This window comes from Pogona vitticeps, chromosome 4, assembly GCF_051106095.1.
Source record: "Pogona vitticeps strain Pit_001003342236 chromosome 4, PviZW2.1, whole genome shotgun sequence".
NCBI classification, from domain to species: Eukaryota; Metazoa; Chordata; class Lepidosauria; order Squamata; family Agamidae; genus Pogona; species Pogona vitticeps.
Genome location: NC_135786.1, coordinates 69,912,778 through 69,928,471, shown reverse-complemented (window position 1 = coordinate 69,928,471; position 15,694 = coordinate 69,912,778). Strand labels below are relative to the sequence as shown.

Genomic DNA, 15,694 nt, shown 5'->3' with positions numbered 1-15,694 from the left:
ACCAATAGCTGGAATTTGCAAAGTCCTAATAATAGGAACAAAATAAGTTTAAAAAGCAAATGCTAATTTATTTCTATTTTAAAAAAAGATAAGGGATAGAAAAATCCTGAAGGGCAGCAGCATTTTATGGCTCTAGTAATTTTGACGGGGTGTTTTCAGCTTTTTAAAATTTATTATTGAATTGATTAGTATCCCGCCTTTTTTCACAACTTGGGCTCCAGGGAGCTGCTTTCGCCTATAATTCTCGCCTGTCCTTCACGAATCTTCCACTTAGTGCACGGACACGAAAGGCGCGCAAACGGGGCTCCCTTGCCCAGCCACGTGCTGGCCCGCGCCCCTTCACACACATGCCCAGCCTGATCGCCGCCCGCCGCCTAGCCCGGCCCCGAGGGGGCGAGGCTCCCCCGATGGCTGCTCTTCCCGCCCAATCTGGCTCAGGGGCTGGGCTTGTTCAGCCACCGGCGTGTTGGAAAGGCAACGACCGAGGCTGCCTTCTGTCAGGCGCCCGGCCCGGGCAGAGAAGCGGCGAGCGTCCCCGTTCAGGTATCCCTGGGAGAGAAGCAGGCACTCATCGCCCTAAGACCCGGAGCAGAGCCGTTCCAGCGATGCTCTAGATTCCGTGGCTAGAAGTGCACCAGGAGGCGCCGCCTGGCTCCGAATTAAAGAGTTTGGCAGGTACGGGAGCGTGGGCAGGAGGCAGCCATGTGGGGGTGGAGGGCACGGAGGACGGCTCGATTTCTCACCTGGAGATGGTTGGGTGCGTACGTGTGTGTGTGTGTGTGTGTGTAGGGAGGCTCTTGCCGCTTAGTTTGCGCTGTCGTTGTTGCGGGAAACAGACCTAGCTGAACCATGTTATCCTCCAAAATAGGGTGTATGTGTTGTTGTTGTTTTTTGCGCCCCATTTGTTTGGAGCAGTTTCCGCGGCAGCGTACGGAGCCATGCATTGAGAGTACTCGCCAGGCTCCCCCCCCCCCACAACTGGTGAGACTTATTTAGTCGCCTGGTTTCTAAGACGGGCGAAGTAAGCTTTCGGTTTCCGCAGAACGCTTCGTTATGAGGCTCTGGCTTTCCTCGAGTCAGCTAAAAAGGCAACGAGGAGGGGGGGCGGGCGGGCGAGTTGACATCCTAGAAGAGAAAAGCGTTCCTCCTCCTCTTAACCAATTATGCTGCACCAACAAGTTTGCAAATACTGTACATCTTTTAAAACCGAGCAACCAAGGTAGTCTTTTTGAGATTTAAATAAAGGCACTATAGCTGTAGCAAAACAGCAGACTTTGCCCCCTGCCTACTCTTGGAAACACCAGCCCTTCTGTTAAGGGGAAAAAGATTGATCTCTTTTAACACCCTCCCTTCCCATCTCCTCCCAACATCTAGCCACAAAGATTTATGTTGCAAAATACTTCCCAGATATTTCACGCTGGTATTTATTGTTTTCTGTAAAATACCACCTGATTTACACTTTATTGGGCAGTTGTTAAATATTTGCACAAGGCAATATGTAGCCTAGATATTGTTTACTGATCCCTTAGGATTTTTAAGTGGGTTTGAGTGCCTGACTCAATGTGTGTTGGTGTGTGACATTAGAAAGTGTCAGAAGGGACACTGGGTGTTAACTGGCTTTCTGTTACTACAAAATTCTGCCACCTCCTAGAGCAGTGTTAATTTTGGAATGTTAAATATGTAACAGCAATCCTCTGTTACAACTGAAAGGATTAATTTGGGTTTAGAAGGTTTATCTCAAAAGATAGTCTGATTATTGTGGACATGTTTTCAGGAAAGGCCTATGTCTTTATTCTCTCCCTTTTACATCTGCTCAGTCTGCAGCGTATAGTCTACTGGGCTTTTAAAGTAGGACGAGAAAGTTACACTAAAATGATTTAAAAACAAAATTGGAAAAAGTTGAACGTAATGTTTTCTAAATGCATTTCTTTTTTAGATGCTTAATACATGTATGTGAGAGCCAGGATGGAGTAGCCACTGGAGTGTCAGACTAGGACTCAGACATGAGTTAAAATCCCCACTTGGCTATGAAAACTGCCAAGTGTACACCACTTACTGGTTGCCTTAAAGTTGGATCAGACACCACATCATGACAATATATGTACATATGTATTTGGATTGGTTAGGGAACTGGGTTGAAATTGGCATTGGAACTACATATACATGCTAGTGGGAGCTAGTCTTTATGAGCTGAAGTCACAAAACTTTTGTTTGTACTTAAGGTGCAACAGGCAACTTGCAATTAATGCAATGTGGCAAGTACACTGCAAGAGTTAACTGTGCCAGAACAACTGTTTATAGCCGTTTGCTTACTATTGCTTGTGCTATGCTGACAGTGTAGAATTGAAGCCGTCCAACCAGCTATCTTCTAGTCTGGAAAATGTTTGCATTGTGGTCATCTTGAGAGATGACTGTTGCAGTATTCTGTTGTATGAGTGGCTGTTTACAAGCTACAGTTAAATCAATAACACTAATTGCCTAATAGACCTTTCATCTGTTGACAGACTTCATCTCTCTCTTCGTTCTGCCATTTCTTCACTTTGGCATTTCCGCATCCCTACTTGATGTAGGAGATTTTGGAAGACCCCTCCTGCAGAGGGATGTCAATATGCACTATGAAGTGGCAGATTATCCAAAGCCCTGCAGCAATGATGGTTTCTTTGAAGTCTTTGACAAGTATGAAGTCTTGCCTACGAAGGACCTGCCCCATGTTAGTTGTTCCAACAGTGGCCAAGCTTTCTTGAATTCCCAGATGTCCTTTAAAATAACAGTCAGCAATAACAGTGACAGTCTTGAAGCTCAGCGGAGCCCATCTGAATTGCCAGTACCTCTTCTAGATCTCTTCCCCAAAAGATCCAGCATTTTTGAGAGAGTCCCTGGTTTTCCAAGGACACAGGAGTCACGGTGCCCTAAAACTGGCAGAGAACACTTCCAGCAAAAAGGTGAGTAACCAAATGCATTAATTGTAAAATACAGTATACAGTATTACCTGTGGTATCCTTTTCTCCTTTTCCAGAATGCTATTTGTCTTTTAATTCTTTTATCAGTTTTTTTTTTAGCATGACAGTGTATTCTTTACATACTCGCTGCAAGGTAATTTCAACGAGACTTTCCTTGTAAAGGATCTGGGTAGTTATCCATACTTACCATAAACTGCAAGACCCATTTTTGCAAAATATCACAGCTAGTATTGAAAAGGCACTGTATCAAAGAAGGGTTTCCTTGAAATTCACTGAGAAGAAAAAACTATCACCACAGGTACTTACTGTATAGGATTTTGGGTGTTTGAAAACCAGACTAATTTTTGTATGTATAATATAGCTAATATTAATTAAGAGGAATATGGCATCGGAAAATATTTTTACTTGGATTTTTCACTTTCCATTCTAGAATGTAATAATTTTATTGCAAAGCAGTGAGTATATTTGACATAAGATCATATGCTTGAATAGTATCAGTAGGTTAGTATTATTTTAATTCTATAAATGAAGAGATTTTTGAGATACTTATTGTGAAAATTAATTTGCTATACAGATAAATTGTGTTAATCATATGCTTATCTCTATAGTTTTTATTAAGGGTAAATACTGTCATGATTACTGTTCCTTTCACCTCCCATTCCCCCCCCCCCAATTTCTTTCCCATGAGCCCCAACTCTTAACCTTTTAATGTAATACTCAGTTGTATGATAAGGTACAATTCTTATTTTACTTTAAAATTTTAAAAAAGTGAATGTTAGTCATGGAGACAGTAGCAAAATGGAACACAGAAATATCTGCAAAAAGATTTTATGTAATTTATATGCAAGAGATTTTCTTCGTTACTGCGTACTTTGGATTTAGTATGCTGTTTGAATGTGTATCATCTCTGAAAGCCACAATGAAACAGAATAATCTGAATTTACCCATGGGTGGAATGGAATCCTACGAGGAGAACACTGAATATAACTATTGGATATCGTTTGCCATGGAGGAAAGATCCTCAGTCTCCCAATCAATAGATATTCCTCCCCACCATGATAATAAAAGTAGGAGGATCCTCTTATTTTTCGTAAAAAAAAAATCACTGACATATGGATGTGATTAATATTTTACTGTTGACTTAATATTATCACTATTTACCTGAAACAGGGCTGAAGATGGCCAGCCACAAAAATAAGGAGTCTGCGTAGAAGACTTAACACTGCCCCCAATCTTTTAAAAGCATTAAGAAAGACACAAGCTTTACTTTCTTTATTGCTCACCAGAAAAACCCTGCCAAATCAGGCCTGTTTGGTTCAGCTTTCTGTTTCCCACAGTGGTTAACCAGATGCTTAAACAAAACCCCAAAGAAGATATGAAAACAACACCCTTCTTTCCATTTTGTTCCCAACAACTGGTACTGAGACAGAATGTGCTTATGATCCAGGAAATAATTATATAGTTGTCATAAGTAGTGGTGATTAATAACCATAGACTTCATGAATTTGTTTAATTTCTTTTTAAAGTAGTTGAAACTAAGTTCCTCACCACTTCTTGTAAATTGTCAGAACTTTAACAGTATGCACTATAGGGAAGGAATGCTTCTTATCTCGTCTGAATCTGCCAGCATTTGGAATGGATAACCTTCATTACAGTATACTGAGGGAAACACAACCTATCTGCCCACTTCTTCCACTGTATGCATAACTCTGTAAACTCAAATCCTATCTCTTCTTCTAACCTGGAAGGGCCTTGATATTGTAACCTCTCTAAGAGCATAACTGCTGAAGCCGTCTGTTGATCACGTTAGTTGCCCTTTCCTGTGCTCAAATGCTCTTTAAAATTATCAATAGATCTAACTTGTTCTCAATTTAAATTAGATGTAGCTAAGTGGTTCTTGGGAGGATCCATTAGAACAAACACAGACACAAACTGAACTTATTCAGTGAGAAAGGATACCTATCTTCTAAAAAGTGACGGACACCCTTGCAGTGGTCCAGTGAAAGAGAGCAGAGATATTGAAAATCTTCATAAGGCAATCTTGGGTTACTGTATCAGGAAAAAAAGCCCTGTGGCAACATTTTTATAAGTAATTTTTAAATATTGTCTTTGTAATGTTATAAGCCGCCTTGGGCCCTTTTAAGGGGAAAGATGGGGTACAAATATTTTAAATAAATAAATAAAATGATAAATAATTTGATTTCTTGATCTAGTCCAAATGAGAGATTGAGTAAGAAAACTCTCAAGTTGAAGCCTCAATGCTAAACCAGATCTGGCTTAATTAAGGCTACTTGATACTTTGTCAATGGACTGAAATTGATCATAGTGGTAATTTTCAGTAGCTTGCTTGAGACAATTTCTGTTTCTAATTCTGAGTATCATTACAGGTTTGCAGGTTCTGACATAATGACTTAAGAAATCAGTTTAAATAGCCTTTCAGAACATATGAGTGTGTCTTCTTATTTACTTCCTACAGAATAAGTAAATAAATTTAGTCACATCAGTTTTCTTTGGCTTCCTCTTGCCTATACTCTATGAAAACATAAAAACACAACAAAATGTATTCCCAATTCTTAGGGGAAGAAGAACAGGGATTTAAACCCCCTACCAGGAAACTAATTTGAGTGTTTTGTTTATTTTTGTGACCTATAAAGATATTCATCCATTGATATCTAACACAATTTAGAAGAAAGGGCTTTGAGTGATGTACTGTTTCTTTAAAGCTGGAACATGTGCAGCTTAAATATGTTCCCATACTTGATAAGACCAAAAATTCTGTCAGTTGTATAAGGCCTAATTAAAGGCTTGGGTTTTTTTTTTCTCCCAAGAAGGATTTATTACTTGCTTGGATGGAGAGTAAGGGCATTTTATGTAAGCAAGCTGCTGATGTGAACTCTCATAATAGTTTTGACCTACCAGACCATTATATGTGATTTGCGTTCACTGGTGGTAAATCCCTGATCACTTTTTCTGAGATTCAATGTCTTACGGATAGGGTATGAAGCTGTGAGTAGGTGAGTTATTTCCAGTTGTGCCTTCTGTCCCTTTTAACCTCCTTCCCATATTTAGCTCAGACACTGGCTTATTGAGGATGAGGAGTGCTTTTAGATTTTCGAAAAATGTCCTCTTCCCTATCTTTGGGGCTGGCATGTTTTAAAAGAGACTTACTTAAATTGGAAACAAAATAAAAAAAGGTTTAAAAAAAGACAGAACTGGTGGCATCGTAAAGACTAACTTTTTAATTTTTTAATGTGAGCTTTCACGGACAAGTCCACTTCAACAGACGTAAACCCTTTGTTTTCACCTATAATGCTTGCAAAGACTTAACACGGTGACCCCTTCTCTACAGAGCATCTTGGTTGCTTTTACTCAGAGTTGTCTCTGTCTGGTACAAAGAACAGAAGAAAGGGGGACAAACTATATGCCACAGATAACCCATAATTAAAAGAGGAAATTCTTTACCTGCTGAAAGTATGTAACTGTCACAGCAGGAGCTTTTTTCACCTTGCGTTGTTTGCACATCAGCTCTGCAATTGAAAAAGGCTGAGAATCTATATTCAGTATTGAAGAATACAGCATTTGTGCAAGGGTAACTTTGCTTGCTAACCCAAACATGTTCATGCATCTCTGGGCCAAATTATACATTTCAGATAACCTATAATTAGAGCTGATAACATATTAGTGTCTCAGAGAGGTGTTTTAGGCTGACTTTTATTCCTGAGAAACTGGACTTGCAAACAAATCACAGATTCATACTATGTGCCTGATTATGACTTACTTTACTTTACTTATTTTGCATCTTGCAGATTAATGAAACAACTAATGAAATGAATGAGATATCTGGGGCCCTTTTAATCTTGCTAGTAAATTATTTGAAGTGTAGTAAAATATTTTTAAATGAAAAACTGTCACTTTATTGCAAGTATGAGGGCTTTGGCTGCAGGCCCTGTGGCAAATAATGTTACTTTATTTATGGAGTTTAGCCATACATTTGTCTTTTAAAACTTAAATTTAAAACAATAAATTACTGATTGAAAAGCAAACAACACTGCTAATTAAAAATCAGCTGAGAAATTTAAAAGCAAGCATTTAAGACTATATAATCAAACTTTAAAAAGGAATAAGATCAACATCTAGGACTCAGCTATAGTTATTAAAAGTTATTAAAATCCTGCCCAAAGAGGTGGGTCTTTAGCTGTCAGTGGAAGGGTAAAGGGGAGGAGCTAACCTAATCTTCCAAGGCAGAGCATTTCACAGACAGGGAGCAAAAATAAGGACCTCTTGTGTTCTCCTCAAACATGCCTGTGATGGCACAGTAGAGGTATAAATAATATTTACAACCCCTGTTTTCAAGAAGGACTAGGCATAATGGGGGGGGGGGAGTCTGGAAAGGAAAGATGTGTGCAATAGAATGTCCTTGAAAGATACAGAAGAGCAGCATTCCACACTACAATATTTTGTTGCAGCCTCTATTTGTAAACATTCTAAAAAACATACTACATTTTGGCTGTAATATGCAGGATAAATGTGTGGGTGTGTTTCTTGGACGGTATTCAAAAGATGGAGGGCAACCTTTGTATAGATTATGTATTCCTGGTTTAAACTGTGACTACTCTGTAAACTTAATCTGAGCTACAGTATTCAGTTTTGCTGTGGCTTAATTTGCAGCCTATTTTATTCTGTTCAGATTCGTGATCACATGGAGATAGTAGATTGTTTTGAGGATTGAACCTCAATCCTATATGGTTCAATCTTTATTATAACCCACAGTCCCCCTTCTTTTGATTGTGTTCACTGCTGATCCCTGGCTTTCCTTTTATGGTTCGTTGTAAAACCAGTGGTTTAACAATGCAGTGATAAGGTGATCTAGTGCTAAACTTGGTTTGTTTAAAAAATATATTTTGGGATGACTAGCGGGAAGGATTGTAGGGGTGGCTGTTCCTGCATCTAAAACAGCATGCTCAGCATAGTAAGTCACCAGAACATCACCCATAATCATGTCCTCTCCATCCTTTTGGAGAATGAAATAACTGATCACATGGGGAAAACACTGTTTGAAAGGCTCTGTCTTTAAGGAAGCAGGAAAAAAACCCCTCTGCATCTGAAGCCAAATGGGTTGGGCTGGTTTGCATTGGCCTTTGCATCACATTATCAGTTTTTAAAAGTCTGAATTCATCTCTTCTACTTCCACAGGAAATCTTGTATAATATGTGCCAGTGTAGTTACAGCTCTAGAAAAAGAATAGTTTTCTGAGAAATTTCCCTTTATAGGGTGAAAAACACAACAACCTGATGATGGCCCAGATCCTCTTACCTAGTTATACTGGAGTATCATGAACAGCGTAATGTTTGGAGGCAAATTACCCCAAGTTAAGAAATTACTGTAGGTACTATAAATTGCATACTGGGTTGTGTTACTCGGAATGTAACTAGTAGGATCTACAGTGAATTCTTAATTTGGGGTACTCCTCAACCCCCCCAAAGTTGTGGTATTTGTGTAGCTCATACAAGAGGATTTTGTCCAATATAATATCTGTTTGTGAAACTTTAGAAGATTATTTACAGACCTGCCTCAAACTGCTATGGAAGCAGAAATCTGAAACAATTTCTTGCCAGAAATACTTGAATGTGTTATTTGTTTGTTCATGTCCCTCCAGATTGAGAGAGATTTGTAAATGAAATAAATTGTCTTCAAAAGGTCATGTGATTATGCCAATCCCAATTCTACTAGTGAGGGACGCTGCCTTCCAGCAGAGTATATTGTTCACTGCCCATTCAGAATGTGGATAGATGTGTGCTTGATAATATGAAGGAACTGGTATTCAAAGAATAGACATAGACAAAGAATAGAATAGGGGAAAGTAAATAACCACAGTGTTGTGACCGAAAGTGGTGTAAGTGTTGTCAGTTTTACTGCTTACCCCCAAAGAGTGCTGTATGATTGTAGCTAACAGTGTGAAAGTCTTCAGCCACTGAAGAAGTTTTTTTTTTTAAAAAATTAGACATTCCTAACATAATATGGAGGTGGAAATCTGAGAGAATTATGCAGGTAATACTTAACATCTACTATTTCCAGCCATGTACTGCCTGATAATTAAAGTATGTTGTGATTCATATCTGAGAACATACAATACGTACTCTTATCACAGAATACAGGATTCTTGCATTAAAACAGTGTTTATAAGGAGATATATATAAAACTGAAGAAGACCATTAACTTGTGTATTCAGCTTACAGTGATTTTCAGCAAAATAATAAATATTTTATATACTATATTATGTATAAATATATATAAACATACAGATTTACATATTTGTAAGTATATGTACATAATTCAGAATAAAATACTTTATATAAAAATTAAGAATTTGAAATGTTTTGGCATGAGTCTCCAGCTTTGTACATATACTGTGTTTTGCAGATTACTTTAAAAATATGTGTTTATTAGATAAACATTGGTTGTGCATAGAAGTTCCAAAATATTTCACTAATACAATTAAATAGCCAAAGCCCACCCTCTCCCAAAGATGTGGCATGTAAGAAGGCCACATCTTTGGAATTTTATTTAAATTCCGTTCCAATTTTGTCTTTAGGTTTCATTTTGAGTACCTTTCGAAGACTACCTGCCAAGTTTTCTCGCTGCTTTCTCTTAAGGCATCTGGTGTATGTGACTGCTTTCTTATTTGTTCAACACATGTTTCACCGCTAAGCTGGCAGAAGGATTTTTCCACTTTTCTGAGGTTTAATTTGTGTTTTATTACATGATTATTCATCACTGACAATCTCTGGGAAAAATGCTGCTGTACAAAATAGATCCAACTTATATTGTTTCAATTTTCATGTGGTTTTTTATATTTATGAATTGCAAGAACTTACTCAAACCATTGCAATGTAATGAGCCAAAGTCTATCTGGCCAATCGGTACATTAACGTAAATACTATAAGGTTTGATGTTGCTGGCTGATGTTGATTGGGTTTTCGTGTGGCTATGCTTGAATGGTGTTTTGATGGTTTAACACAATTTCCTAATAAAAAGCACAACAGTAGAATAACTCTGATTTATGCTTTTGCTTCAAAGATTGGACAAATGATTTTTATATTCAAAGGGATTCTTGATGTTAAAGGATTAGCAGATAACAAAAAGAGTTGTGATTTGACAAGAAAAATAACTTAATTCTTGTGTGCATTTGCATGTTTTACTTTGGGGAGGAGGGAAACGTCCTTAAGAAGACATCGGCAAATACTGTAAAACTAACTTCTAAATGTATGTTTCAATTGCTGTTATTTTAAGCTCTTAAGGGGTTGAAGACTTAGTTTATTCTGGAACCTTGCTGAACTATATGAAATGTGACTCTTGAGACATGGTATTTTAATACTTAGTAGAAATATGCATAATAGTAGATGATGTAGTTTGCCTGCCTTCCAGGTCTGAAGAATTGAGACGTATTGGCTAGGACAGAGTGTATCCAATGTGTAAATCAATGCCTAAGTTTTCATAAAATAATAATCATTCTGTAATCAAGTACTGTAATTATGCAAGTGAGTGTATGTGTAAGGGGAAGAATATATGCTCCATATCTGAAGCCAAGCAACTTCCCAGCAAGTAATTTAAGGTCTGAACTTTATTGCCAATTTGTGCCAATGATTCACTGCTATTCCATGATTTGTTCTAGTGAAGTATCTTAACACTGAAGTCACCAGCTCTTGAGTGAAAAAACAACAGCAATGATTTAAAGTCACTAATAGAATTAAATTGAACACCAAGTCTATATTGTGTAAAACAGAATAATAAATATCTTACTTTTGTTGCAAAATAGATTTCTTCTTGTTGAAGACTGACAGTGACATAACTGCCAAATAAGAAACAAAGTAGTTTTCTAGATGGATGTGCTCCTAAGTATTTCATGCTTAACTTGGTCCAGGTTTCTTTATAATGTGTTTAAACAGTAATTCTTTGGAATGTTGGATGCCTAAAGCTAAGTGTTTAATGATGTGTCGTTTCAGATATGTGGGAGCAGGTTTATGAAATGGGATATTTTGCTGGGAGGAATGAATGGCACACTTCAGACCTAGGAGACTAAAGACAACAAGACAGGACGATATATTTTGTTAAACTTAAAAAAAAATCCTAGCATTGCATGGCAAAGATGTCTTGATTTTAAAAGTTATTTGCATGAGAATAAGGACAACATTTGCACATTAAAGAACAAATTCTTCTTAGGTTTTGGTTTCTTGAATCATCCTGTTGCTTCAGCAGCTGGATTTAATTTAATGTGAGATCTATACCGTGGGCAAAACATTGGTGAGTCCTGGTAGACTTTATACTTTCTTGGAATTGTCTGATGTTGGTGCACCATCGTAAAGGGACAAAAAACAGTTTTGGTATAGTGTTTGTATCAAGCTCCTGGTTTATTAGCTCCTGGAAAATAGACCACCCATCTTCCTCATAAACAAACAAACAAGCAAACAACATGTATGTGCCAGGCAGATGGAGTTGTGGTTTTTGTGAGGATTGCAAAGAAGAAAGCTTGGGGGTTGATTTCACAGTGCTTACATATTGTACATGTGCTCTGGGTTGCTGGGAATGCTTCCACTTAAATCAAAGTGAGTTCTTATTGTTGTCTTCAAAGAGAAGGAGAATAGAGTTTTGAGGGCTTTGTGAAACTCCAGTCCTTGTTAGGATGGAGAACAGAGGCAACAAATATGACCTTATATTTTTCTCTTTGAATAAAAAGAAACCTTGACATTGACATCAGTATGATGTAGAAGTATGATTTGTCTTCAAATGGTTCTTTGAAGATTTGCAGTTGTGCTGCAAAGAAAACAGCACTAGTCTTCACAGCACCAGTCAGATCTGGAAAGATCAAAATTATAACCACTGACTGACAAATTTCAACATTCAACTATAGCACTGTCCTTAGGAGACATTAGTACTGTATGAACAAAATATTGTCACAAACTATTCCTGAAATTCAGTAGTAAGGTGAAACTGGAAAAAGCCCATTGATTTGATGAGTTCCATTGACGCAGTAGGCTGACTTTAGTTGTGACTTACTGCTGGATTTCAAACAGCATCTCCTGTTATAACATACAACTTCAGAAAAATTGGTCTCTTTGCATCATTTTCATGTCCCAACCATTTCTTGTTGTTTGGATCCAAAGCAAAGGGAGCTATGAGAACATTCTGCTTAGCACTTTTGCTCTTTTTTGTGGGACAGTGTTATGGTGATTCTGTCCTTGTCTAAACAAGCACTGTGCAGTTTTAAGAGACATAGTGTATAGTTCTTGATTTTACTGCAGAAGCAGGATGGGGAAACTGCTGTGGAGATGCTGTTCTTCAGTGCTAGTTGTGTGGGGTGCAGAGCCCTGCTTAAGAATGTATACTGCGGGTTCTTCCATATCAGGTGGTGCCTACTGCCACAGCCAGAAAGGCTGCCCGTAAGGTGTTTCCGCTTTCCTCCTCTGCAATGGCTTTTTTGTCTCTCTCTTTTAAGCATGTCACTAAAATCATAGTCTGTAATTGACCATTTCCCACCTGTGGAGAAATGAAAAAACTGACTGCAAATAAGTCACCCATTTTAAGACTTTCTGAAAGTCCTGCTAAGCCTTTTGAACTTCTTTTGTTGACTTGTGAATGAATCAAAGGTTTGAAAACTCTGCCTTTACACATGAGTTTATGTTTGAATCTCTAGGAAAATGTTCTCTTTATTCCTGTAAATTTGATTTTATTGAATAAAAAAGGGGGAAATTTGGAGCATTTCATGTAACTGTCTTGGTTTTTTTTTTATTTTCTGTGATGTAAGAAATAATAGCAGTAATTCAGTGAGATATAAGAGGAATATATACATGTCCAATAAAGTAAATCATCTATCAGATGCTTCCCCTTTTGGGGAAAAGATGATATACAGTATTCTTAATAGACTTATGTCTGTGATGTGGGAGGACAAAGAGATCCAGAGTGTGTTAGAGTTGGCAATGCAACTCTGTGAGAGAAGAAAGTATTTACCGTAATTAATTTCTATTCTGCCCATTTAGAAACATCTACTCTGGGCGGCTTACAATAAAATAGCATAAAGACAATCAATACAACAATTTAAACAACAATAATATCGTTCAAGATGGGAAGATAAAACTCAAATTAAAAAAAAGACAGGAAAATAAAAATAGCGAAGTAAAGATCAGGTAGTGACAGGAGGGAAGGCCTGCCTAAAGAGCCAGATCTTAAGTTGGCTCTTAAAAACACCCAGCGAGGGAGCCAGTCAGATCTCTGATGGGAGACTATTCCAGAGGTGAGGGGCCACTGCGGAGAAGGCCAGGTTTCTTGTTCTTTCTTTCTGGGCTTCCCTCGTCATTAGGCCCCTCAGCCGTCTTTCCTGGCTATAGCGAGTGATTCAAGTAGATCTAGGTGGGAGAAGGCATTCCGCTAGGTATCAAGGTCCTAAACCGTTTAGGGCTTTGTATGTCATCATTAACACTTTGAAATCAATGCGGAAACGAATGGGCAACCCACTAAGAAGTCTGGCTGCCACATTCTGCACCATTTGAAGCCTCCGCATCAATCTCAAAAGTAGTCCCACGTAGGGTGCATTGCAGTGATCTAATCTCGAGATTACAAGTGCATGGACCAAAGTGGTGAGTGCCCCACCATCAAGATAAGGACGCAGCTGGGCAATCCGCCACAGATGGAAGTAGAAAGAGCGGACCACTGACACCTCCTGGGTTTCCATGGTGAGCGCCGGATCCAGATGGACCCCCAAGCTGCGAACCTCACTCTTCGCAGTGAGAGTCACCCCCCCAAAAGAGAGGGAGCTTCCCAAACCACCAATGGATGGGCCGTCCACCCTCAGGACCTCCATCTTGTCCGGGTTCAGCCTCAACCCATTCACCTGCATCTATTGCAGTACAGCCTTCAGACAGCACTGAAGGGACAGAACGGCATCCACTGAGGTAGGTGAAAAGGAGATGTAGAGTTGAGTGTCATCAGCGTACTAATGGCATGAGGCCCCACCCCCCCGATGACCCCACCCAGTGGTCTCATATAGATATTAAACAGCATTGGGGAGATGATTGAGTCCTGCGGAACCCCACAATTGAGACTCCACGGGGCCAAAACACCTTCCCCAATCTGTACTCTCTGAGGATGGTCCTCCAAGAAGGAACGGAGCCAGGCAAGCACCGGTCCACCGATTCCCAGCTCAGAGAGCCTCCCCAGGAGGATACTGTAGCGTGGTCGACGGCATCAAAGGTCACTGAGCTATCAAGGAGGACCAACAAGGACATTTTGCCCGTCAGCCCGTCATCCAACAGTGCAACCAGTGTCGTTTCTGTACCATGGCATGGCCTGAAGCCCGACTGGAACTGATCCAGGGCATTGGTTTAATCCAATAGAGCCTTAAGCTGATCAGGCACCACCCTCTCCACCACTTACTAAGGAAGGAAACATTGGCGACGGGCCTATAATTGCCAGTGTTGTCCGCCGCCAAACTAAGTTTCTTCCTAATCGGCCTAATGAGTGTCTCCTTGAGGACAAGGGGGACCTTGCCCTCCTGGAGATACCCATTAATTATAGCTGTGGCCCATTTGATTGTTATAGGCCTGGCTGCTTTGATTAGCCAGGCCCGACAGTGATCAAGCACTTTGTTCGCCATATCTGGCGTCACAGGCTGAAAGAATTCAAAGAATTGCTCACTGGGCAAGGTGGAGTGCTGGACATCTCTGCTCAATCCACTGTATTTAAAAAGAGAGAGAGCTCCCGGCGGATGGCCTCCACTTTAGATTTTAAAAATGCTGCAAATTGGTCAGGTGAGATACTGGTAGGAGGCCCTTCTCCTAGACCAATTCCGGATAGATCACGAACTATACGGAAAAGTTCCGCCTGCTGATTTGCAGCTTCGCTTATCCGGTTAGCGAAGTGCACTCTACTAGCAGCCCTCACCTTAGCAAGGTAATGGTTAGTCGCGATCTTGACAGCTTTCCGATTATAATCTGCCGGGTCCCGCCTCCAATAGTACTCTAGCCTTTTCTGGTAGTCCCAGAAACAGAGCACATGCATAAAATAACAACAAGAATGTACAGGAAGTTCACATACATAACTTCCAATGTACAGTGGTGCCCCGTATAGCAAGGTTAATCCGTTCCGGATTAACCTTCGCTATACGAAAACATCGCTGTGCGGGGCAGGAAAACCTATTGGAACGCATTAAACTTAGTTTAATGCGTTCCAATAAGTGTGTAAACTTACCCCCTCCAGCGATGTTTTCGCTCCGGCGGCCATTTTGGAGCCGCCGATCAGCTGATCGGCGGCTCCAAAATGGCCGCCGGATGACCCGAAATGGCCCCTATCAGCGTTTTCGCGCCCTCCCCTTGCTTAGGGAGGTCGCAAAAACGCTGCGGGGGGGCATTTCGGGCCATCCGCGGCCATTGGCCGCAGATGGCCCGAAATGCCCCCCCACAGCGTTTTCGCGACCTCCCTAAGCAAGGGGAGGGCGCGAAAACGCTGATAGGGGCCATTTCGGGTCATGCGGCGGCCATTTTGGAGCCGCCGATCAGCTGTTCGGCGGCTCCAAAATGGCCGCCGGAGCCCCAATCATCGCAAAGCGAGTGCGGCGATTGGGGCTGATCCGTATAGCGATCCCCAAAAAGGGATCGCTATACGGATTTTTCGTTAAACGGTGCACTCGTTAAGCGAGGCACCACTGTATTTAGGATGTAATTGTTAAGACTCATTAGATTCTA

At 40.1% G+C, this 15,694-nt stretch overlaps 1 protein-coding gene across 3 annotated transcripts in view; it reads left to right on the top strand.

Moving 5' to 3' along the window:
* The first annotated feature begins 439 nt into the window (after window positions 1–439).
* GLIS1 (GLIS family zinc finger 1) overlaps window positions 440–15,694 on the top strand; it is a 240,837-nt gene continuing 225,582 nt past the window's right edge. The window contains exons 1-2 of one of the 3 annotated variants that reach the window (XM_072997638.2): window positions 440–675; window positions 2,505–2,942. In XM_072997638.2, coding sequence (XP_072853739.2) covers window positions 2,609–2,942 — 334 coding nt within the window. In that variant the 5' untranslated portion in view covers window positions 440–675; window positions 2,505–2,608. Of the gene's footprint in view, window positions 676–2,504; window positions 2,943–15,694 lie in introns of those variants that run through there. The other 2 variants (XM_072997639.2, XM_072997640.2) reach the window with 2 other exon arrangements.